The 25,656-nt window shown below is 40.6% G+C and overlaps 1 protein-coding gene across 1 annotated transcript in view; it reads right to left on the reverse strand.

Moving 5' to 3' along the window:
• Positions 1 to 2,708: 2,708 nt before the first annotated feature.
• The window catches only part of LOC308678954 (trafficking kinesin-binding protein 1-like), a gene marked incomplete at its 3' end in the record, with an annotated part of 34,799 nt that continues 11,851 nt past the window's right edge, over positions 2,709 to 25,656 (reverse strand). Inside the window, exons 5-15 of the mRNA XM_081346185.1 lie at positions 25,311 to 25,419; positions 23,963 to 24,041; positions 22,895 to 23,025; positions 22,270 to 22,344; positions 21,268 to 21,402; positions 16,313 to 16,383; positions 15,608 to 15,829; positions 14,044 to 14,333; positions 7,675 to 7,893; positions 6,852 to 6,954; positions 2,709 to 3,204 (exon numbers count right to left, since the gene is read on the reverse strand). Coding sequence (XP_081202311.1) covers positions 2,709 to 3,204; positions 6,852 to 6,954; positions 7,675 to 7,893; positions 14,044 to 14,333; positions 15,608 to 15,829; positions 16,313 to 16,383; positions 21,268 to 21,402; positions 22,270 to 22,344; positions 22,895 to 23,025; positions 23,963 to 24,041; positions 25,311 to 25,419 — 1,930 coding nt within the window. The remainder of the gene's footprint in view (positions 3,205 to 6,851; positions 6,955 to 7,674; positions 7,894 to 14,043; positions 14,334 to 15,607; positions 15,830 to 16,312; positions 16,384 to 21,267; positions 21,403 to 22,269; positions 22,345 to 22,894; positions 23,026 to 23,962; positions 24,042 to 25,310; positions 25,420 to 25,656) is intronic.

The raw sequence follows: 25,656 nt of genomic DNA on the forward strand, positions 1-25,656 counted from the left end.
TTCATGCCATCTTCCTCTGTCTCAGGAGGATATAATCTTCCCTTAATGACTCACTCATTCCTTCCCCAAAGTCAGTTGTAAATACTATTACAACGTATAACCTCACTTTCAAGCAACAAAAACCTTCAGGGGTATCAGCACTAAGTTTAGCATTCTTGGAAAGAGGCTGATGGAGACCTCTCGGCGAAGTATAACATAAGGCTTCTTAGCAAGGGATTCTCTCTCATTCCAGCAGACTAAGCCTTTTTTCGATGAACATTTGGAGGAAGGGTAAATTATTATTAAATTGTCTCAACCCATCAATAGCCCCTGAGCACAACTCACCTTCTAGCTCCAATTCAACAGTCCTCGCAGAATGATTAATCCTAGATGGGATGTCATGCTTTGCCACATACGGAGGGAGGGCAGGTTCCATGTGAGACCCACAATTCAAATCCCATGTAATTACCTTTAATGTACTGATTGAATTAAGTTTGCAATGATAATGAAAATGCACTTCAGGGACAGACTCCAGTGGACAAAAGTTATTTTTGGAACCCCCTTCCCATTGGAAAGTCTACTGGATTTTCAAATGAAAATATTCTCCGTGTGAACAAATATGCTACATGCAGTGAGTATCCTATGGCTAACTGGGATCCCCTACATAGAGAGCAATCAAAGGGAAGGCTGTTAGTCATATTATGGAGAATACAATTCCAAGTCAGTTAAATCAAGACAGGCTGCAGCAAAGGATCTTTGCAGCCCTCTTGTCTAGATCAAGCGATTGCATCTACTCAGGCTCATCTATTCTGCTGGTGGAGAGATAATAAAACTAACCCTTATTGTCTAACTAACCAATCCACCCCTCATATGGTATTTCCTAGACAGGTTGTACTAAAATATCAGAATCACCTTGATCAGAATCAAAAAATGTAGATGGAAGAAGTCATACATTTTATTTTTGCATTACCTACCTACCCTTCCCCACAACAGAAGGGCTTTTGACGTTCATCTGAATGCCCAAGGCCTGAAAAATAACCAGGATATGAAACTGTGATTGACATGTCTCTTTGAACTCAGCTTCTTATCTGTCTCTTCTACGATCACTTTTCCTACATGCAAATTTCAAAGGCACTTATACCAAAGTAGGACACTTCATTTTAGTAGTCATGTTGTACCATAATTCATTTAACTATAATTTGTAGCATGATTCAGGAATAACACTGAATTATAATAAAATATGATTTATAAGTAACAATGGGTAGTTCAGCACTATGTTAAATTAAATGAGCCCTGGGTGCAGTGGTTAGAATGCACTATTATAGGCTAACTCTGCCCATAGTCTGGTCTATCCTGACGGGCTCAAGATCCTTCCCTCCTGTCAAAGTCGGTAAAATGAGGACCCAGATTGTTGGAGAGAATATGCTGACATTGTAAAGTGCTCAGAGTGTGCTGTAAATTATTACAGGGTGGTATTCAAGTCTAAGTTCTATTGCTACTAAATAAATTCACCCATATTAATGGGTGAAGCACAAGTTCTTGCTCAGCTTTCTCAACAGATGAAGTGTGTACATGTTTAAATGTGTGTAGGTAGGCAAAACCACAGGAGACTGGTCAGGGAAACAGCATCATCATTTAATTTTATCAAGTCACAGGAAAAGAACTGTAAATGTGGGAGAGTGAAAACTGGCCTTCTCAGAAGAAGTGCAAATAGCATTTTGTGCAGCACACATATACAAGCATGCAAGGAGTACAGAACTAGACAGGTCCAAGAGGGATGAGGTTGCCTTTTTAATCTAACATTCTTAACTGAAAAAATGCAGGCATTCTTTTCAAGAGAAGAAAGAAAAACACAACACATTGCAAACTTGGCTTAACTCTTGAAAAGAACGAAAATAGTCACTCGGGAGGAATGGGGAGGAACATGATCTAGTCCTGTTTTTGCGTGGCTGAAACATAAACACAGATCCAGCTTGTACAGTAGATTGGGAGGAGAAATAAAGTGCTGGGAAAATTTTTGAGAAGCAGGAAATTCTACATTCTCAAAAGAACATGCTCAGACACCAAAGAGAAAGAAACCACCATATAGTTCGGAAGTATAATACAATCACAATCAAAGCCCGATGAACTTTCTTCAATTTTTTTTTATAATAAACTGTTATTATGTCGTTAAGTGGGAAAATCTCCGCAGGCTTCATCAAGATGGAGACACAGACACCATGTGACAGATAACAAAAATCAAGGATACTAGTATTGGTAGTAAACGAGAATTAAGAAATGTTCCCAATCAACTCCCCCCAACAAAATAAAACTTCCCAGCTGCTGCTTCCAATGCTCCGTCTGCCCCCTCCCCAAGGAGGCTCTGTGACTTGTGCAATTCTAGTAGAATAAGACTAACAAAAAAAGGCAGAGGAAATGGGCTTGGGATCGGGATACGACTAAATACCGATCTGGGAGCCGTAATTTATCAGAAATGTTCCACCAGCAGTGGGGAGCAGGGAAGGAGGGGGAAAGAAATTGAAGGATGGAGATGCAATGTACCCCTGTAGTAGATATGCCAACAACAGAATGATTCACAAGTAGTGAAGAAAAACAGTGCTCTAAGAACTTAAGTGCTCCTCAACCCAGTACGCCCAGTGTTCTAGCTGTACAACCGAGTTTCTAAAGCAGGCAATAGGACACACACAGACACACACCGACACCCCACCCCCACCCACCCCCGTTCATTTTCACTGAGGCCCCACTGGATCTTGCTGGTCGCCCAGTCCAGAGAGACACTCCTTTCCCTGGCGAAGTTCCTGCTGATGTGAGGTTATGTATGATGCTTCCCCTCTAGCCAACACCTTGTCGAGCCCCAGTTGCTGCAGTTTCTCCACCAGGTTCAAGCTGAAGATGCTATTCGGACTCTTCTCGGGTTTCTTGCGCTGCAGCGAACGCAGTCCTGAAGTCCAATCAGCAAAGCGCTCCGAGCGGTAGTGGCACCGTGAAACCAAGGAAGGAGGAAAGCAAGAGGAGAGGCTTGGATCCCTAATAACCCGGGGCGGGGACACGAGCGCCCCTCCTTGGCTCTGTGCAGAAATGCCTCGCTTTGTCAGGAGAGTCACCAGTCCGAGCTCTTTCTCTTTCTTCTCCTGCCTGCGTCGTGCCTGAAGGGGGGGCTGGGGAGGGGAAGACGGGCTCAGCCCCATGCAGGGCCCACAAGAGGGCACAACTGTATTATAAAGACTAAGGAGGAGGAAGAGGAAGAAGAAGAAAAAGAAAAGCCAAGCATTTAGTCTAAAGGCTTTAATATGTTTGGGTTAGGTGCTTAATTGCAAACATACATTCCATCCCACCTTGCTTTGTTCTGCAACAGCCTCTCGATCTGTGCAGGCTGGGAATTCTGGCAACTGGGAAGTTTCCTCCACAGAAACTCTTTAGAGCAATGTCTAAATTGCATGGTATTTTCTCAACCAGGTGCAGATGCCCGTGATTACCTGGGCCCTGAAAATAGTAATTTCTATATCAGGAAAGGAGCACATAGCGGAACAAACCACATGGAGAAAGCGGCTTACTCCGCCCCCTTCCGTTCAGTCTGCAAAGGGAAAACGATGGAAAGTTTTGCAGGATGTGGGCTTGTGCTCCTTTTCCGCAAAATCCTCCTGCTGGTGCGTAGGAAAAGAGAGTTGCCCTAATGTTTTAGGGCTTGACTGAGTACCTCCTTTCCTAATTATATCAGCAGCATTTTTAAAAAGGTACCTTTTGCTTTCCTTTCAGCTAATTGAGGGAGGGTTCTTTCAATTCATATGGGGAGTGGCTGCCTCTGCTTGTGCCCTTGAGGCTGGCTGAGAACTACAGACTGACCCTTTAAGGCCCAATCCACCACCATTTTATTTTTATTTGGGCCTTCTGCAAAACAAAAGAAGGGTCGGAACTAGCACAGCATCTGAAATCAACAGTACCGTGTCAGCCATAACACACACTTTTCAGCACTCTCGTGCTACAGGAGGGCTGCCTTCTCTAACCTGGCCCCCTTCAAGTGTGGGGACTACATGTCCCAAAGTTCCTCAGCCATGCCATGACTGAAGCAGCGCCTGCTTTCTAAAACCAGGCACCTGTTCTTGGCGTCCAGGAGGAAGACATTTCCATCTTGGTACCTGATAGAAAAGATGGTGAAGACAGAAAAGCTCTGAGACATCTATTAGTACTATAGTGGCTCCTAAGATTACTACCAATTTGTTTTTTTGTTTTTTTTATTGAGGCCACAGGTAGGGAACTACTGGCTATTCAGCCCCTTTCTTTCTATTTCTTCAGTGACGAATATATTTTTTACAAACATATTCACACACATACACCTAGGGCAGTGGTGGGATTCAACCGGTTCACAGCACTTCAGCAGAACTGGTAGCTAATTTTTTGTTGCCCAGGCCCAGAATGGACTTCTGGAAGAGAACTGGTTGTTCACATATTTGAATCCCACCACTGACCTAGGGGATACTAAAAAATAGGCCACGTTGACTATTGTATAAATTTCATTAAATATAGTGTACTTTTTTTCCTAACAACTTCCTTACTTCTTTGACACATGATGTTTCGGCATTCCTAAAACTGAAACATTTCCCTTTAAAATTATCGATTATTATTTTATATTAATTGAGGGGATGCTCACCAATGGAGGTAGGTGATAGGATAAGACCTCATCCCTGTGCCATCGGTCTCTTAATTTTGAGTTTTGTATCATTTTTTAATTTTTAATCTGTGTATCTTAAATATTTTAACAAATTGTAATTATTTTGTTTTGTAGTCTGTAAGCCACTTAGAGGCACTTATAGGAGAGATGGGTGTTAATAAATAATAAACATATTGTGATTGGCCTATGAGGCCTGGCTTCTGGTTCACCCTGTATATCTTAGTCATGAAAACCAGCTACGTTACTGGGGCCGGTCACTCTCTCCCTGCCCACGCCACCCTACAGGGTTGTTCTTATGGGGAATAAAGGAGGAGGATAGTGTACTGCAGGCATGTCAAACCTGCGAGGTCATGTGACATCGCATGACGTATCACAATTTTTTACCCATTGCCAGCAATGCGGTTTCGGCATGACACATCCGGCCTGTGGCCCGGCAGTTTGACATGCCTGGTGTATTGGATATGTTCGCTGCCTTGAGTTATGTGTAAAAACAATAAAGGCAGGATACAAATAAATAAATTATCAATAGGTTCCAGTAGTTTGGATTTTCTCTTTTTTCTATTGCATAGGTTCTGAAATAGGTTTTGTGTAATGAAATACTCAAAATTAAGAGAAGAGGTTCCAGGCACAGATATGACACCACCACTGACATCATTTTCCACAGTGGAATGGCTCCTTGCCACCCTTCCCCAAATATTAAATGTGACCCCTGCCAACTAAAGATTGCACATTTTTGCTCTAGGAAAAGGTGTCAACAGCATTAGTTTTGACTTTGTTAGCTATCCATTTTTATCTTTCTGAGGACAGGATCAGCTGAAAATCAGCACTGAAAGTCAGCATCACAAATTTCATTTCAGTTAGTTGGCAGAAAAGCAGAAAGGTTGGCAGTGAAGTCTGCAAAAAAAATTAGTGGGTTAAAATCTTGCTTTCCCAGACAGGCCGAATTTAGTTGCATATTTCAACTGCCGAGGATGGCTGCGGGGTTTGCAAACTGCTATAGCTAAGGCTACACTGAGATTGAGTAGCATATGGTTCAGCAAACCATGGAAGCCCACTATTGTTTATTAATTAAATCATAATATGGTGATCTGAACACAGCAGTTGGATTTTGTTGACCTGGGCTGAATGTTTAAGCTTCTCATATACAATCAACCACAATGTTGTGGATAAATTCATAAGTCTCCATGTAACCCAGGATTATAACGGCTGTAGTCCAATATTTTCTAGTGAGTGACTGAGAAAAACTGACTTAAATAAGCCCCTTCATTCATTTCTTTGTTCATTGCGCTTTTTAGGAGAATGGAGACCCGTATGCTTTGCTTATCACCCAAATCCTCATCAAAACCTTAACATTAACCAAACAAAGACAAAGTTCTCCAGAACGGAGGAAGGGCGCTCAAGGAAGAGAAGTTCAGAGCAACTAAAAGCCTATGAAGAAGTATTTGAGCAACTGCGTCCAACCTTAATGTTGATTAAAGCCAGATGCCTGTGTTTCATTTTCCCACAATGACTTTTCATGAGCTGCCCAGCAGGTGGTTTCTTAGCCAGGGCTTCATCTGGGCCGAGCCTCAGCTGTCACCAGTCGACAGTTAAGCAAGATGCCCCTAAGCATATGCAGAATACTATGTGTGTGTGTGTGTGTGTGTGTGTGTATGTATATTTGTGTGTGTATGTATGTGTGTGTGTGTATGCATGCATGCATGTATAAAAATTGGTTGCTTATCATGCCAATTTTCTGGGCAGGCTTGATCACCAGAACTCATTTTAAATCAACCCCAGCACTAAAGTGTTATAACTTCCTCTTCCCAGGTCAATGAACTTTCATTCTCTATTGCCTGCAAGGCTTTGCTCCTCCCTGCAGCCATTATCCAATGAGCTTGGGTCCTCTTTTCTCCAACCCAGGGTCACTCAGGAGGAGATGAATCAAAGAGGGAAGTTCTGCTGCTGGATGGAGAGAAAGGAAGCAGCAAGCAAGATGTCTTACTTCAGGCCTCCCATCCATGTGCCCAGAAGTTGCCCATATCAGGAGAGATGCCTGAAGCCGGGATTTGACGAGGAGGAAGGGGGAGAATGCAAGACGAGAGGTAGAAAACAAAAATCACAGATGTGCACATACACATCCTTTAGGTAGGAAATGGCCTTGCCACGTAGGAGAAGGAGAGATGGCTGGAAAGCTTTAAGGGAAGGGCAATAGGATGCTTACCTGGGTGTCACCATGGTAACCTCTTTGATAGGGTGCATGATGCAACAGGTGGTGATGGTGAAAGTAGGCGGGGTCTGGGGCAGATTGTTAACGGAGTGAAAAACTAAACGGGACAGGAAAACAAAGGGTTAATGAGTGAGCAGAATGGGATGGGAGCCATGAAGGTGGACAAACATCAAGGGAAAAAGTGGAGGGAAAAGCTTCTATGAACAATAGGGCATTACATTTCATCCAATTTGTCTGCAATGATTCATAGCCTCCAGCTGGAAAAGATGTGGGCAACCTGTGGCTCCCAAGATTTTACTCAACTACAACTCCCAACATTCCTCCCTGTGGCTAAGATTGGCTGAAGCGGCCAGTAATGATTGTCTGCGAAAGTAAGGCAGTGTTTCTAGACCTCAACAACTTTAAGATGCATGGACTTCAATTCCCAGAATTACAAAGCAATTATATTGCTGGCTTGATTATTCTGAGAATTAAAGTTCATGTATCTTAAATTTGTTGAGGCTGAGAAACACTGAACTAAAGGAGGACAGGTTGCCCAGTAGAAAGTTACACCTGGAAGTCTTCTCTCACATTCTCATGACCTCACCTGATTCACTGCCACAAGGACATTGCCAAAGCACCCATGGTATATACTACTAATGCTGAGCTGGACCTCACCAACAGGCACATATTCCAAGTATCACAGCTGGCAAAAAAAATCATGATTGCTTTCTTGCAGGAAAGATGAGGTGATGCTTACTAACTTTCAGGATTTCGTCAAATCCTCAAAAACAAGCTGATGTATACCATTTGGAGTGATGCAACTCAGCCCACTCACCAGTTGGCCTTTCTTTGGCTTTAACTGGTGTTGAGGTAGCAAGGGAAGACAAGGCGCTGCCATCCAGGTCATCTTCTTCTAAGTCATTTAGATTGTGGACCTCTTCAAGATCAGTGTCAAGCTGGCGGAAATCTTTGGTAAGTACACCTGGTCGAGGGTCCAGGATTCCTGCCAGGTGAGGCCGGGCCAGCTGCTGCCAGTGGTGCAGGGTCACGGAACCTAAGAGGCACAGAGGTCTATGTGAGTTTACTGGATCCATTGGCAAATCCCAGCAAAAATCATTTGCAGCAGGCCTAAACAAGTAGGGGGAATTGCAAGCCAACATTACAATGAGAAATAAAAATTTCCAAACTACGTGGATAACACGTGAAAGGCAGGAGGGAATCCTGTAAGTTTTAAGCCCCATGCTGGATACCTAGTCCAATCTTATTACCTGCAAAGAACAGCATGCCCTGGGCCCTTCTGACATGGCCAATCCTATTGCTAGCCTACCTTCAAAGATGATAGAAATGGGAGTTTAACCAGTACAATATTAAATTACCAGTCCAACTGGTTGTTACAGATGGGAACAAGGTGCCTTCTTGCTCTTTCCTTCATGAAGCTAAATGTTTAGGGATGGCTCTAAACCAAAGATGTCAAACTCGATCACGTCATGTGACATTTCGTGATGTACCGTGATGTTTTTTACCTTTGCGGAGCTGGGCTGGGCGTGGCCTGCGCATGATGCATTTGGCCTGTGGACCACCAGTTTAACACCCTTGCTCTAAACAAAGGCAATATTCCAAACAAGGCAGAAAAATTGACTGTATTGAAGTCCCTTAGGCAGTCTGAACTACAGTTGTCATAGAGTCACTGTCATGGGTTCTTTTAAAGTATACCTAATTTGATGAGTTCAAGTCACCAAAAGACCTAACAGAATACCCGAGCACTCAAATACTATTTATTCAATCAATCAATCTTTATTATGGTGAAGACAAGCAATTTACTCATTAGTCTCCACTCTTCCCCAATACTGCTACAACTCCTGCTAGTATACACCTGCTACTCCAACTATTTTTCCTTGTGATTATTGCTGGAGAAAAACAGCTGTCTGTAGCTGCTTTACTTCCACATTCCTTCAGTTATTTCGCAGCAAAGCTTTAATAGTTTATCTTGCTATGCTGACTCAGGAGACGGCTTAAATAGAAAGGAAGAAAGCATAAATGGTGGCCATTTTCTGGGTAGCCTACTTTCTCTCATGCCTCACTTTTTAATTAAAAAACAACCTTGATTTCACTGTCTTTTCCATACTGTGATAGGAAATCAGTGTTGCACCCAGCATATAATATTGAAATGATAAGCTTGTAGTGTCAGATATCATCTGGTTAACCATGAATTGGTATCTTTCATTTGTTGCAGGCAGATGAGCAGTTATAATCAGTTATTACACGGAATTCCCAACCCCAGAGAGGTAGTTGTCTAATTGTAATGAGCCCAAATTCTGTTGCTAACAAAGAGAGTTATTAAATGAGTTTTGTCCCAGGTCCTTTGTTAATATCATGTTTCCCCGAAAGTAAGACTTGCGCCCAAAATAAGCCCTAGTTTGATTTTTGGGGGTGGGCCTAACATAAACCCTATTCCAAAAATAAGTCCTAGTTTTGGGGCGAGGCAGACATGCTAAAAGTCAAGCTAGGGCAGGGTATGGAGCTGCCCCATGTACCTGCACCCACTTATCTTGCAGCCTGCATTTCTCAGTCAGAGGTCTTTCTGGAAGGTCACTGCAGCCGAGAACCAAGCTATGGATTTAATCCATAGCTTGGTTCTCAGCTGCAGTTGCCTTCAGGAAAGGCCTTTCACTGTGAAGTGCAGGCCGAGCTCTTCTCAGCTGCAGAATGAAGTTGTTCCTTCGGCTGCAGAAGAAGTGGGCTGGCTGGGTGGGGCTGTTGGTGCCAGAGATGAGTGGAAAAGACACCTCCCCCTCCCCCGTAAAATAAGACCTGGTGTCTTTGGAGGCAAAAATAAATAAATAAGACCTTAATTTCGGGGAAACATGGTATAATAATAATGTTGTTGTTGTAAGGGACCTCGGAGGTCATTTAGTTCAACCCCCTGCTCAGGCAGGAAACCCTATACCATTTCAGACAAATGGCTGTCCAGTCTCTTCTTAAAAACTTCCAGTGCTGGAGCATTCATGGCTTCGGGAGGCAGGTTGTTCCACTGGTTAATTGTTCTAATTGTCAGGAAGTTTCTCCTTAGTTCTAGGTTGCTTCTCTCCTTTTTTAGTTTCCATCCATTGCCTTCAGGTGCTTTAGAGAATAGCTCGACTCCCTCTTCTTTGTGGCAGCCCCTGAGATATTGGAACACTGCTATCATGTCACTCCTTGTCCTTCTCTTCATTAAACTAGACATACTCAATTCCAGCAACCTTTCCTTATATGTTTTGGCCTCCAGTCCCCTGATCATATTTGTTGCTCTTCTCTGTAGTCTTTCTAGAGTCTCAACATCTTGTTAACCAAAACTGGTTAAGGTTAAGGTTAACTGGTTAAGTGAATCTGACTCTCCATTGATTTTGCTTGTCAGAAGTCACAAAAGATAAACCTAGGGCCCTGCAACTATCATAAATATGAACAGTTGCCAAGTGTCCAGATTTTGATCTCATAACCATGGGGATGCTGCAACAATCATAAATGTAAAAACAGTCATAAGCCACTTTTTTCAGTACCTACTGAAGTTCAATAACTTTGAACAGTCATTAAAAGAATGTTTCTAAGCCAAAAGTGCTTCTTTTTCAATGATGCTACATTTTTGTCCTTTTGGGAAGCAGAATCCAAGGTGGTCCATCCCTTCATGATTTTGGATGAGTATACTACCTAAGGCTATGTTAGATGCATCCATTTGTAGGTTAAAGGTTTGGGAAAAATCCAGCCCTTTCAACGTTGGCTTCCCATACACTGCATCTTTTATTTTTTTGAATGCCTTCCAGCATTCTTTAAACCACTTTAGCCTTGAGGATTCTTTCCTTCTCATTAGGTCTGTAAGGGGTTGAGTCACAGTAGAAAAATGAGGTATGAACCTTTGATAATACCTCATTAGTCCTAAAAACAATGCACATCTTTCTTTGTTTTGGGGGCTTCCACCTGTTTCAGAATTCCAACCTTTCCCTGTTCAGATTTTATCTCCCCCTTTCCAACCATGAACTCCAAATACTGATATCCCAAATGGCACTTCTCTGGGTTTATAGTTAGAATGTCAATTATTAAGTGTTGGAGGTGTTCTTGCCAGGTCTTGCTATATATCAGGATATATCTAGATAGGTAGCACACCATTCTCCTTGACCTTGTAAAATCTTGTTCATTAAACTCTGGAAGGTAGCAAATGCCTCTTGTAGATCAAAATGCATTCTTTTGAATTGAAAGAGATGAATAGAATTGAAAGATGAATTGAAAGATGATGTTGTCTCTTTGGAATAGTGTTCCAGTGGAATTTCCCAATATTCTTTGATTAAATCCAAGGACGATAAATACTTGGCTCCACCTAGGTCATCCAAGAGATAATCCACTCTGGACATTAGACACCCATCATATTTTGCTCCTTTGTTTATTTGTGAGAAGTCTACACAAAATCATATTTCTCCATTTGGTTTTGAGACTAAATCAATTGGAGAATACCACTGACTTATAGATAGTTCTACAATGTCATCTGGGGCATTTGTCTACTTCAACTCTTCAGGAATCCTATTGAAACACTTGTCTAATTGGTTGGATTTAACCCATTTCTATTCTGTGCTCTACTAAAGCAGTTAAACCTGGTTGTATGGTGAACATACTGTATGTTTTCAATCCCATAACAATTTTTCTAAATCTATTTTTGACTGTGTCCTAGGTCACAATTAGTATGTATCTTTCCATGGGATGGCTGCAGAACCACTTGTTCCAACAATTCTGGATGGCTTTATTTCAGTACAAGGAAAGCCATCCCAGGTTCAGATCCATTGTGTCATTTCCTCAAAACGTTAGCATGGTAGATTTTCATTTTTCTATCTTCCAGTTCAATTTCATAATTCACTGACTCAGTTCTTCTCTTTACTATGTAGGGACCTTGCCTCTTAGCCTCTAATTTGCTTTCTTTACTAGGCGATAGCAACAAATACTTGCTTTCCTTACAGTAAATTGTTTTGCCTTTAAACCTTTACTACAGACTCTCTTTTGTCTTTCTCTGCCTATCTCTAAATATTTGTGGCAATGTGCCCTAGGGCTTTTAACATTCCCGAGTTATAATATATATTTGGGGTCTTCTATATTGTCACACCAGCATTTCTTAATAATGTCTAAAACCCTCAAAGTTGTTTCCCATGAAATGGAGGAGGGGACTAAAATTCCATGGATGCCTGAGGAATTTTCCTGAATGCAAACAATAGAAAAGACAGCCGCGTAACCAAAAATATTGGGTCTTAGCTTGCATATTTCTTAAGTATAATTTTCAGGTCTGGTTCATCCTTTTACTAAAATAATCTCCCTGTGGATGACAGGGATTTGCACACACTCTCTTTATTCTTAAATCCGCACAAAGCAGTGCTGATTTTTAGAAATTAGATCTTTGATCTGTGAGGATCTCATATGGTGTGCTTATCCTACTAAACATTTTGAACACCAGTTCCTTAGCTATTCGTTTAGCCGACACATTCCTCAGTGGAACTGCTTCTGGGTACTGAGTTGCTTAATCACAGACAACTAGGGTATATTCACTGCATTTACTACATCATGACAGAAGCACTATAATGTTCAGGGTTGTTTTAGAAAAAGGAATGGGGATTAAATGCATTTTCTCCATTGGAACAGGGCAGTAATGAGCCACATCTTTACAAATCCCTTGCCAATAAAATCCCAAGTTCTGTATGTGATCCTATCTCTACCCATATGTCCAGACTGTGGATCTTCATGACTAGTTCCAATATAGCTTTGCAATATTCCCAAGGAACTATTTGCTCAATTGTTTCTTTGTATATGGATGAAAACTAATTCGAAACAGCAGCCCTGATTTTTCTTGGAATCTGGGTATTGTCTCTTTGTTTCCTTCCTTTTCTGCTGCTAACCAACAATGTTTTAATGTTGGGTCTTTCTTTGCAAAAATTTCACATTTCAGAATCTCTATCCCTATGGGTTCACCCCCAGCTTTATTGGCCTTTCTTACAGCTTTCTCCTTTCTAGCACATCTCACTCCTTGAGGACCACTCGGATGCTCCAACTGGTACAGAATGCAGCCGCGAGAGTTGTGTTGGGAGTCTCCCGATACTCCCATGTTACACCTCTGCTCCGTGAGCTGCATTGGTTACCAGTTGTCTTCCGGGTGAGATTCAAGGTACTGGTAATGGTGTTTAAGGCCCTACATGGCATGGGTCCGGAGTACCTTAGGGAGCACCTGCTGCCGGCATCAACTTCCCTCCGCCCTGTGCGCTCCCACAGAGAGGGCCTCCTCAGGGTGCCACCGGTCAGAGAATGTCGTCTGGTGGCCCCCAGGGGGAGGTCCTTTTCTGTGGGCGCCCCGGAGCTATGGAATCGGCTGCCGGTTGAGCTCCGGATGGCGCCCGACCTTCGCTCCTTCCGTCGCGATCTGAAGACACTCTTATTTGAACAAGCTGGCCTGGCCTGATGGGGGATGGGTTGGATTTTATGGTTATTTTTAATATCTGTATTTACTGTTTTTAGTCGGGCATATGTTTAATTTTCTTTTAACTTTTGTATTTTTTATATATTTGCCCTGTTCACTGCCCTGAGTCCTTCGGGAGAAGGGCGGTATATAAATAAAATAATAATAATAATAATAATAATAATAATAATAATAATAATAATAATAATAATAATAATAATAATAATTATTATTATTATTATTATTATTAAAAATCGGGATGGCCAGGAAGAATCCTTCCCTTCCTATTTCTGCTCCATCTTCATCCTTGCCTTAGATACTGCCTTCTCAGTACCTTAGCCCCTTCCTTGAATCCTTTCCTGAGCTCAACCCACAGTAAGTGGAAAATCTGTTCCAATCATTAGGTTACATGGTAAGCTGGGGATTACTCCTACCACTGTTCCATGAAGTACCTATGAGTCTTACCAGGAATTTTACATAGTTTAAAATAAACAAGAAACAACCCTTCCCTCAAGGGAACTGGTTGTTCACATATTTGAATCCCACCACTGGTCATAACTCACTTTTTTCAGTGCCGCTGTAACTTCAAATGCTCACTGAATGAACTGTTAAACGTTGAGGACTACCTGTGTTATTCAGAAATGGTACTCAGAAAATAATGAACTTGGAAAGCCAAAGGACAACAATAAATAAACAACCCAAAGTACGCTGTTTCTCCAAGTACGCTGCCCCCTTTCCACTAACCTTCCATAGGCTTAACAATTTGAAGCTTATCAGGGAAGCAAGAGTAGGATCCCAAAGAAGTGCCAGAACTGCCTGAATAGTTGGTGCCTATGGATGTGATGCTGCCATTGGGGGTCAGGCACCCACTGAAGTCCTCCGCCTCCCAAGCCAGGCGCTTCAGTTTGCATTCACGTTCCATCTCAAAAAACGAATGCTCAGTGCTGTGGTTCTGCTGGCGAGCAGACAAACTCTGGATAGCAGCTTCCAAGACATGGTGGCCAGGTATACCTGATGTAGCATCCACGCTGTGGCTAAAATAAAGAGAGTTGTGAAGGTGATCTGATTCTGAAAGCACCACCATTATCATGTTATCGAAGGGGAAAATCCTGGTTCTCCAGATGTTGCTGAACTATAGCTCCTCATAGCTCCAATATGCATAATGACAATGTGGGATTCTGGAAACTGTCGTTCAACTTCTTTGGAAAAGCACAGACTGACAATGATCAATCAATCAGTCAACGAAAAGATTAAAATCTCTCCCAGAAACAGATCCCTGCCTCAAAAAACGTATAATTAAAACTGGATGGGATAGACAAATATGGCGATAAGAGACTAGAAAGAATAAACAAAGACATCTTGCCTTGATTTCACTAAGAGCAAGGAGAGGGCTTTTAGCAATTGCACTCTTATAAGACTTGGACCAAGACATTTTTCACTAGAGGCAGAAGGAACCACAAATGGAAAATAAATTCCCTGGAATTGATAGGAGATATTTTGGAGTACATCAGTAGTTTGATGGGTTGTGCCCAACAAACCTAGGTGTCAAGAGGACACCATTTTAGTTTGCAAATCAAAGTTAGAAAAAACAGTGCCAAAGGAGTCTAGCTGAAAGTTTTTGCCAAAGTAGACATAGCAGTTTAAAAAAATAGGGTGATAAGAGTTGCTCTCCTTGTTTCGTTAAGAGAAATACAAGATGACATGAGGAAGGAATGAGGAGACTTGTATTTCTTTAGCTACCCATTTTTAGGGCTTTTTCATCTCAAAGCCTGTGCCCCAATAGCTTCCAAGACCTAGAGATGGTAATATAATTATTTGACAGCTTTTTCTTCATCAAAGGCCCAGCAGGACAAAATATTAATTAATCTTTTGATGCCCCTTAAGGCAGTTTCCAAATCTTTCCATTTTTTCTTTGAATGGGACTACTTCAGACTACAGATGGACTGAATAGCTTGGGATCCATCAAGATAAACACACTTTCCTGTAATATATGCTGCCCATAAACTGTTTGAATATATTCATGTCTCACCAGTAACTATGGGAAAGGAATGAAAATGGAAAAAATGGTTAAACTCCTAGGAAATAGGCATAATCCAAGGCTGGTGAGCCAGAAATTGTGTAGGTTTGGCCTTTAAGATTTAATCTAAGAGCATGCTCTGGATATTTGGGGATAATTTCCAGAACACTAGTCCTAACAAATCTGAAGATTGCCAGATGGAGAAGTGGGCTAACTCAGCCATGAGATATCTCCTAGAGGATTTGGAAGGCTGTATTCCCACAAAGGAGTCAAGATCCTAGTAATACTTACTGGGCGTCATCGAGATCTTCAGGAGCCAGGTGGCCCTTTTCTTCTAGCATAATGGGACTATCTGAACCATAATGGTTGTTACGTGGGGTGCCAAAGCGACTGCAGGCCACTGAAGCTGCTTTGGGGAAATGTGGAGGAAGACCCAAAGGGGTTGCCCTTCCCGAGTTAGATTTTATTGCTCGCTTCACAGCCTTCACTGTCTCAAACACACGCCGGAAGCTTCTGAAAATAAGCAAACAGATGGAAATATTGTGATCAGTGACTGGTCAGTCTCTTTCTCAAAAGTTACATCCTTGAAATACGTGTAGGTGCCATTTTTTCCAGTGTTGTTTTTAATGAAGTCGTAGCCTTTACTGTCCATAAGGCCAAGAAGTAGCCCCACCTATCTGAAGTCTAAGTTCAATTCCAGAAGTTTGGAATTGCAGCACCTCCTTCACACTATCCAGTACTTTTTTTGTAAAAGAAAAAGGTGCCGGAACTCACACATGTCATACAACCTGCCTTGCCTACCCTACAAGGTTCCATCCAAAAAAGGTGCCGGAACTCCGTTCTGAGCATTCTATGAGAAAAAAAAGCCCTGACAATATCACCTCCTGATAGTGAGCATCCCTTACTTTTTGTTTCATCATCATGGTATCCCTAGAGCTATAAACCTTTTTTTTTTATTCTTGCCACTCTGTGAATGCTATTGTGCTCTCCACTCACTTGTACTCAGATGACCCAGAGCTGTCCATCCCTTTTCTCATTGTGCTCTTGATCTCTGCAGCCAGGGAATCCTGTAACAAAAAGTAACCATGGGCAGACTATTCTTCTGGCAGCAAAAAGTAATAGGACTTAGGAAGTTCCTAAAGATATTTCTCCTTTCCTGTTTCTATTGGACTAGAGCTCCCCAAGTGAGAACACAGAGCTGAACAGTGTTCTCCTAAACTCTCATTAGAAAGACCTATGTTTGTTTAAATTTAGCATGTGTTAATCCAGTTCTGCAAACTAAGATTTATGACATAGCATTTTGTCTCCAATCAATAAATACGTATTCATTAAACCGTGATTGAAGAAATCATGACTCTGTGATACGGAAGTTGAGTTGTTGACTGTTCTCTTGGTCATTGCTCAGAGATGCTATTTCTCTAACACCTGCCTCTAAAGTTCATTGCAAAACAGTTCCGGCAATTGAATCTTGGATAAATTAAACAATCACCCTTAGATGTGTTTTCTCTCTCCCTCCCCCCCCCCATGTTCCCTGCTCTGTAAAGGCTAGAGGGTATTCTTCCCTCAGAGCAGAACAGAACAGAACAGAACAGAATAACAGAATTGGAAGGTACCTTGGAGATCACTAGCCCAACCCCCTGCTTGAACAGGGACTCTATACCATTTCAGACAAACAGCTGTCCAGTCTCTTCTTGAAATCCACCATTGTTGGGGCACTCACAATTTCTGAAGGCGAGCTGTTCCACTGATTGTTCTCACCGTCAAGAAATTTCTCCTTAATTCTAGGTTGCTTCTCTCTTTGATTAGTTTCCATCTATTATTACTTATCTTGCCTTCTGGTGCTTTGGAAAATAGTTTGACCCCCTCATCTCTGTAGCAGCCCATCAAATACTAGAATACTGCTATCATGCCTCCCCTAGTCCTTCTTTTCACTAGACTAGACATACCCAATTCCGCTAACCATTCTTCATATGTTTTAGCTTCCAGCCCCCTGATCCTCTTTGTTGCTCTTCTCTGCACTCTTTCGAGACTCAACTTTTTTTATATATTGCATGACCCAAATTGGATGCAATATTTCAAGTGTGATCATACTAAGGCTTTGTAAATACTTTGTAGTAATACTTCACGTGATCTTGATTCTATCCCTCTATTAATGCAGTCTAGCATTGTATTTGCTTTTTTGGCTGCTGCTGCACATTGTTGACTTATATTTAAGTGATTGTACACTTGGACTCCAAGATCCTTCACAGTTACTGGCATTAAGCCAAGTTTCAACTAGCCTGCATCAGTTCAGTTGTTTTTTCTTGCCTAAATGTAAAAGCTTACTTTTACCTATACTGAGTTTCATTTTGTTAGATAGGCACCAGTGTTCAAGTCTGTTGAGATCCTTGAGCCTATCTTCTGGAGAGTTGGCTATTTCTGCCAGCTTAATGTCATCTGCATACTTGATGAGTTCCCTTTCTATTGCCTCATCTAATCATTTGGGAAGATATTGAAGAATACTGGGCCTAAAACAGAACCTTGGGATATCCCACTACTTACTTCCCTCCATGGGCATGTAGTTCTACCGAGGCCTACATGTTGAGTACAGTTTGTCAGCCAGGTACAAATCCATCTAGTGGTGATGCTGCTATCCCACAATTTTCTAGCTCACAGAGTTGTAGATTGTAGTCTACTTTGTCAAACGCCTGACCGAAATGTAAGTATATTATGTCCACAGCATTTTGCTGATCCACTAATCATTTTGTCAAAGAATAAAATGGCATGTTCTATTTTTGATGAACCCATGTTGGCTACTGGTTATAACTTTGTTTGCTTCCAGATGTTTGCAAATTTATTGCTTGATTACCTTTTCCAAGATCTTCCCCAGGTGTTAATGTCAGGCAGATTGGTCTGTAATTTCCTGGATCTGATTTTTTTTTCTTTTTTGAAGATGGGAACTACATCAGCTCTTTTCCAGTTCCCAGGTAGTTCCCTGATCTCAAAGAACTTTGAAAGATATGGTTCAAAGATTCAGAGATTACAGTTGCCAGTTCTTTCAGAACTCTGTCAGGATCTGGTCATTTGAATCCATCTAGAGCTGACAGGTGTTCTCTTACCTTATATTTGCTTATTTTAATTTGCATTCTTAGCCTGTCTTTTACAGTTCTGCTTTTGATTTTTTTTTTGCATGAAGACAGATGCAAAGAATGAATTAAGCAATTCTGCTTTCTCTCCACTGCCTGTTACTTCCTTGCCATCTTCTCCCATTGGTGAACTAATTTTTTTTTTAATCCCATTTATATCCCACCCTTCTCCGAAGACTCAGGGCGGCTTCTTTGACTTTTTTCTTGTATTTTATGTGTTGAAACTTTTTTAGAATTGTCTTTTACATTTGTTGCCAGTTTTATCTCTTTCTGAGCCTTAGCTTTCCTAACTTCATCTGTGAAGTTCAGGCTATTTGTTGATATTCTATCTTAGTTACATGTCCTTCTTTCCATTTTTTTGTATTTATCCTTTTTTTTCTTTGAGTTGGTCAGACAGTTCTTCATGCAACCATGCCGGCTTTTTCTTGGATTTCTTGTTTTTCTTTTTCAATGGTATTGAACTGGACTGGGCTTTTATGGCCATATATTTCAAAGTTTCCCAAGTTTCTTGAGTTGTTTTTCCCTTTAAGATTTTCATCCATGGAATCCTTCTCAAGCTCTCTCTGAGTTTGTTAAAATCAGCTTTTTTAAAGTCTCTGATTTGATTATGTTCTGTTGTTTGTGTCTGTTTTATTTTAAGTTCTAATGTAACATAGTCACTCTTCCCCAAATTTCCAACAATTTCAATCCCCGCTATCATTTCTTCTGTTAGTAAAAATAAGGTTCAATGTGACTGACCCTCTAGTTGCCTCTTCTACCTTTTGAATAACAAATTTGTCAGCTAGGTTGAGATCAGGAACCTGTTCGATTTCCTACTTGTTGGTGAGTTTGTCTCCAAGTTAATGTCTGTGTAATTAAAATTCCCTATTACTACTGTAATGCATTTCCTACATACATTTGTTAATTGTTTAGCAAAAAGTTCATCTATTTCTTTTGCTCGGTTGGGTGGCCTATAATATATACCTAAGGTAATGTCAGGGACGCAGTGGCTCAGTGGGTTAGGACACTGAGCTTGTCGATCAGAAAGTCGGCAGTTTGGCAGGTCGAATCCCGAGTGCCGCGTAGCAGAGTGAGCGCCTGTTACTTGTCCCAGCTTCTGCCAACCTAGCAGTTCGAAAGCACATAAAAATGCAAGTAGAAAAATAGGGACCACTACGGTGGGAAGGTAACAACGTTCTGTGCGCCTTTGGTGTCTAGTCATGCCGGCCACATGACCACGGAGACGTCCTCGGACAAATGCTGGCTCTTCAGCTTTGAAACGGAGATGAGCACCGGCCCCTAGAGTTGGAAACGACTAGCACGCACGTGCGGGGGAACCTTTACCTTTACGATAATGTCATTCTTTTTTTCCTTTTTTGTTGACCCACATGCATTCTAGCAGGCTTTCATCCTTGGTTTTGTGCATCTCTGTGGAGAGGAAGTGATCTCTAACATATAATGCAATTCCACCTCCTTTTTTGTTAGGTCTGTTTCTTTTGAATAGTTTGTATCCTTCTATCAGTACATTCCAATCATGAGTTTCACCCAACCAAGTTTATATACGTATTGATATTTATATATAGACTGAACATTTTTAGTTTGTTTTGTTTGTGCCTTCAAATCAGTGTTGACTTTTGGCAGCCTCCAGCACAATTCCATGCATGCTTCTTGGCAAAATTTCAGAAGTGGCTCACCATTCCCTCCATCCTAGAGCTGAGAAAGTGACTGGCTCAAGGTTACCCAGCTGGTTTCATGCTTAAGAAAGAACTAGAAATCCCAGTCTCTCAGTTTCTAGACTGCTGCCTGACACTGTTCAACGAACTGGCTCTACATTACATATATATCTTATTTATAAATGGTTGTGTGTTTGCGTGTGTGTGTGTGTGTATGTGTTCTCCTATCCTACTATATATTCATTATATATCCTACATTTATATGCCCACATGCACACACAAAAATACACGTGTGTGTGTGTGTATCCATCCATTATATATATATATATATATATATATATATATATATATATATATATATATATATATATATATATATATATATATAGGGACGCGGTGGCTCAGTGGGTTAGGACGCTGAGCTTGTCGATCGGAAGGTCGGCAGTTTGGCGGGTCGAATCCCGAGTGCCGCGTAACAGAGTGAGCGCCTGTTACTCGTCCCAGCTTCTGCCAACCTAGCAGTTCGAAAGCACGTAAAAATGCAAGTAGAAAAATAGGGACCACTATGGTGGGAAGGTAACAGCGTTCCGTGCGCCTTTGGTGTCTAGTCATGCCGGCCACATGACCACGGAGACGTCCTCGGACAAGCGCTGGCTCTTCGGCTTTGAAACGTAGATGAGCACCGGCCCCTAGAGTCGGAAACGACTAGCACGCATGTGCGGGGGAACCTTTACCTTTACCTTATATATATATATATATATATATATATATATATATATATATATATATATATATATATATATATATATATATATATATATATATATATATATATATATATATATATATATATATATATATATATATATATATATATATATATATATATATATATGTTTTCTGAGGTCCATATATATATCCCATCCGTCATCAACTGCCACATGCTTCTCCCAGAAGAAGGAAGCTGAAGCCTCCAGCCTGATGACGGATGGGATTCCGTCGAAACGTTGCACCTACACCTTTAGTTCTACGCGGGAAGAAACCCAAATGACCGAAGATCCATATATATATATATATATATATATATATATATATATATATATATATATATATATATATATATATATATATATATATATATATATATATATATATATGCATTATCTATCCTTACCAGAGGTAAGAAGGTGGGGGAACTGTGGTGGATGGTGCTGTTGGGCAAACTGCGGTTGCGAAGATCTTTAATGTCCTCCTGAGCTTCATGCAACATTGCTTGACATTCTGTGTATTTCTCCTGCGAATCCTGGAGCTGAAAGGATACCACAGAACAAAAAGGCAGGAACATCATGTTTAATGGGGCCAAGCCAAACGGATAAGAAGAGACACTAACTAAAAGCAAGGGGTTTCCCCTCAGAGCTATGTCAAACCATTTTGTGAGCCAAAATCATGTAGGAATGGAGCACTGCTTGCCTGCTAAGGTTGATGTAGTATGGATAGTTAAAGCTGAGTCATCATTTCCAGATGTTGCCTGAGTAATCAATCATTTCCTGACATTTTTGCTATCTTAGGGAGTCTAAACTGGAGTCAACATCAATTATTTTTCCACTTCTTGTTCAGCAGAGGTTGAAAACTAGATGACTATATAAACAAGACATCTAACCAAGGCATATCTTATAAACGATTACTACCACAGTAATTTATTTTGTGTATGTATACTTCATGGCATTGGGATATACGTTTGTGTAGGCTGGCTTTCTTCCTTCAGAAGTTTCTGCCAATTTAAATAAGATAGATATAACTTCTAGTATGGGCAGAAGTGGGAAAATGATGAAATTACATATTAATATAATTTTAAATCATAGTTCTGTTTTGTCCCAACTACCTGCTTTATCCTTGCACTGCTTATTTTTAAAATGTGGCCCCCAAAATCACCCAATCAATTCTACTGTGACACCCTCTCTCTCTCTCTCTCTCTCTCTCTCTCTCTCTCTCTCTCACACACACACACACACAGAGATACACACACACACCTCCATTAAAGGCTGCACTCTTTGTACAGAAAACCATAACATATTGCCATAAAGCCATTTGGGTTAATTTATGAAAAGCTCAAGAGTTCCTAGCCATCCTTTCCATGCTACCACTCTCTCCCCACTTTGCTGCTTGAGGGACCTACCTCTCTGCGAAGCTGAGATTGGATTTCTTTGGCTGCAGAGAGTTGCTGTTGCAATTGCTCCACTTCAGAACAATACTGGAGGAGAAAGGGAAGAGGGGAAACAAATCAATCACCAGGTTTATACTGCTAAGGGTATGTGGGGTTTTTTTCAGGTGAGTAATTTGGGTGCTATAATAAATTATTTAAACCCCCCACCACCACAAAAAACAACAGCCCACCACCACATGCACATAAAAGACAATATAAACACTTCAAAATATATGATTATTCCCAAGGCATTGACATAAACTGTTTCAGCTCCTTCCCTTAGGAGACAGCTACAGGGCATTGCATGCCAAAACAACTGTGTCACTGGGTTTGCAGATCTAGGTATACAGCAGAGCCTGTACATCGACTATGTTGACTGTTGTCAATTGTTTTTATACCTCCACTACTGATTTAAGTTATATAGTGTTAATATGGCTTTATATGTTATTTAGACTGGATTCTCTTTTTAGCTTTGTTTACAATCACTATAAACTCTTCGGAGTCCTGTATGCAAGATGGGAGATTATATAAATCAAACAAATCAAATAAAGAAATAAAGAACAAAAGCTGGCCAAATTTGCTCAGTTCCTCTGCTTACCGCACGGCACTTCTGCTGTTGCTCTACAATCTGTGCTAGAAGCTGACTAATCTCCTCCTGTTGCCGGATTGAATCCTCTGTTTTGAGAGCCAGCTCCTCGGAAATCAGGATAATTTGCTGGCTGGTATCAGCTAAAAGAGAGGAGATAGATGATGATTATTATTATTATTATTATTATTATTATTATTATTATTATTATTATTATTATTATTATTATTATTATTATTATTATTTGGAATACAGAGCTGCATAGTGAAGCTTCTGCATTGCACAGCAATGGATGACATTTATTTTCTTCTGCCTGGATTTTATGCTCTACCTTCATCACCTTTCAAGCATACAGACTGTTGGGAGAATACACAGATTGAGCTCATTTTCACTTGTTTAATGGTTAATTCTATGCTGTAAGTGCATGTAATTATAATGTATTATTACACTGGGAAAAAGACTTCAAATACACAGGAGGCAATTGGCATTCATGCTGACATTGAAACCCTTTTACTAAACATGTAAAGTTGGCTCCAATGTAGCCACAGTTAAAGTCAGACAATGGGATTACATTAACAGTTATATAGAATAGGCTCGTTTAGTTTCTAAGTCCAGCAAGATTGACTAGATACAATCATCCACTAAGGCATATATGTATTTGTGCTGGCACACATATATCACTAGGGAGATAATATATTGTAGATAATTTTACTGTTACTGACATCAGGCATAGTCAAAACTGCTCATGGATTGGTTTGTGTCAACTTTCCTCAACCTAACTCCTACCAAATACATCGGATTAATACAATGAATATCCCCTGGCAACACATTCACATGCAAACAATATGGAAGTGTGTAGAAGAATTAATCAATTGGGATCATTTGAAAGATAAGTGAAATCATTCTTTCACTTCAAAGCACAAAGCTGAGCCTCAGGAAATAGGCAGAACATAGTCAATTATCATTCATTTCATCTCCCATTGTATCCTTTATACCAGAACCTGAAGAACTTTAAAGCTATTGATAGATTGCTCCTATGTTCCCTCCACCTCCAACTTTCTCTCTCCAGAAAAAACTTACAAAATTGTTCCACACAATCAAGCATGAGCTTCTGTTCCTGATCTTCATATTCATATGTTTCTGTGGCAATGTTTGTAGCCTGAGATGGAAAGAAAGAGATTTACCATTTGAGACTATTGGTACAATATTTGGGGAAAATCCAATCCAATCCAATCCCTTTATTGCAGCCATAAAGCCCAAAAATAGTGATGCAAAACTTAAGAAATAGGTATAAATATACACGTATGTCAAACAACATGTAGTAAATATAAGATCTGTAACAATTTATAAGAATGGAATATAAAAGCAGAGGGATAAAAGTACAACAATGAACAACACAACACACATGTAAAGAAATGAAAATTAGAATCTTTAACTACAAGGGGATTGGACAGCCATATGTCTGAAATGGTATAGAGTTTCCTGCCTGAGCAGGGGTTGGACTAGATGACCTCCAAGGTCCATTCCAACTTTATTATTATTATTGTTATTAAATAGCACATATAGAGGCGAACACAAGCAACCTGGGAAGAAATGCTCTCATCAGATAAGAGGAACAACAAATAGAATTTCTGTTCTTTGCCTGGAAACGTCTTCAGAATGGGGTATATGAGAGACATCCTAGAATCCCCGTAAAGGAGATTATGGGACATATGGCTCAAAGACTCTATTGACCCATCCCAATATGGCCATAAGGCTGGTTCACTAGAATATTCTTATAGTTCCAATAAAAAAGAACTGGAGTTACCTAGTTGAGTAAGAAAACATCTACCAGCGAACAGTGATGCTCAGAGAGCGTCAGGGATTCCACATATCCTTGCAGTGTTTGAAGAGTACTGCTGAGAGCAGTGCATCTAGCCTAAGATAAAAACCCTGCAGAATTGGATATTGTAATAAATAGGAGGCTAGGGCAAATTCTTTTTGAAGATTTCCCCAAATTATAGAACAAGATACTTGGCTTAGATTTGACTAAAGTACCAGGTGCTGGGTTTGGGGAAAATGGGAAGACTTGTGGCACTGTATATATAATTAGAATGTGCAAGATTGAATTTTCCAGAAATTTGCATCTAGTGAGAGAACTCCAGTGATGTGAACAACTTGCACACTTTGGTTGGTTTTAATAAAAGTATTTGTGGATTCCAAGCTATTAAAAACTTTGCAATTCAGTTTTATGCTGTTGCTGGGATCCAGCCATTTGAAACCAAACCTAATTTATTATCAAGTCCATATAGGTCAGCTTCTTTAATGTATGAGAATAGCTATTTTAAAATGTACACTAGAAATAAAACAATTCATCTTACAATAAACCTCTGGGCATGAAGACCATACACACACACACACACACACACACACGGCAGCCGAGTCTTACTTCAGTACGCAGTTTCTGGTTCTCCTCTTCCAACGCTTTAAGTTTCTGCTGAAGAAGATCATATTGCAAACACTGCTGCAGAGAGAGGGAAGAATCATTTCTTCGTAACCTATTGATGAAAAAGTGGGACAATGAGCAGAGGAAGAAGGGAGATGGAGCCATAGCACTATTGCAGAGCTTTACACACAGAAAGTTCAAGGTTTAGTCACTTCACAGGGCTAGACAGCCACCTGCCAAAAAGGTTAGAGACCTGTTGCCAGTCAGGGACTAGTTCATAGAGGGTTTGCATTAAAGATGGTTGTTAAATAACTACAGTAGCTTGATCCACGTATGAATCTTGGATTTA

The sequence above is a fragment of the Vipera berus genome (assembly GCF_964194415.1).
Source record: "Vipera berus genome assembly, chromosome: Z".
Taxonomy (NCBI): domain Eukaryota; kingdom Metazoa; phylum Chordata; class Lepidosauria; order Squamata; family Viperidae; genus Vipera; species Vipera berus.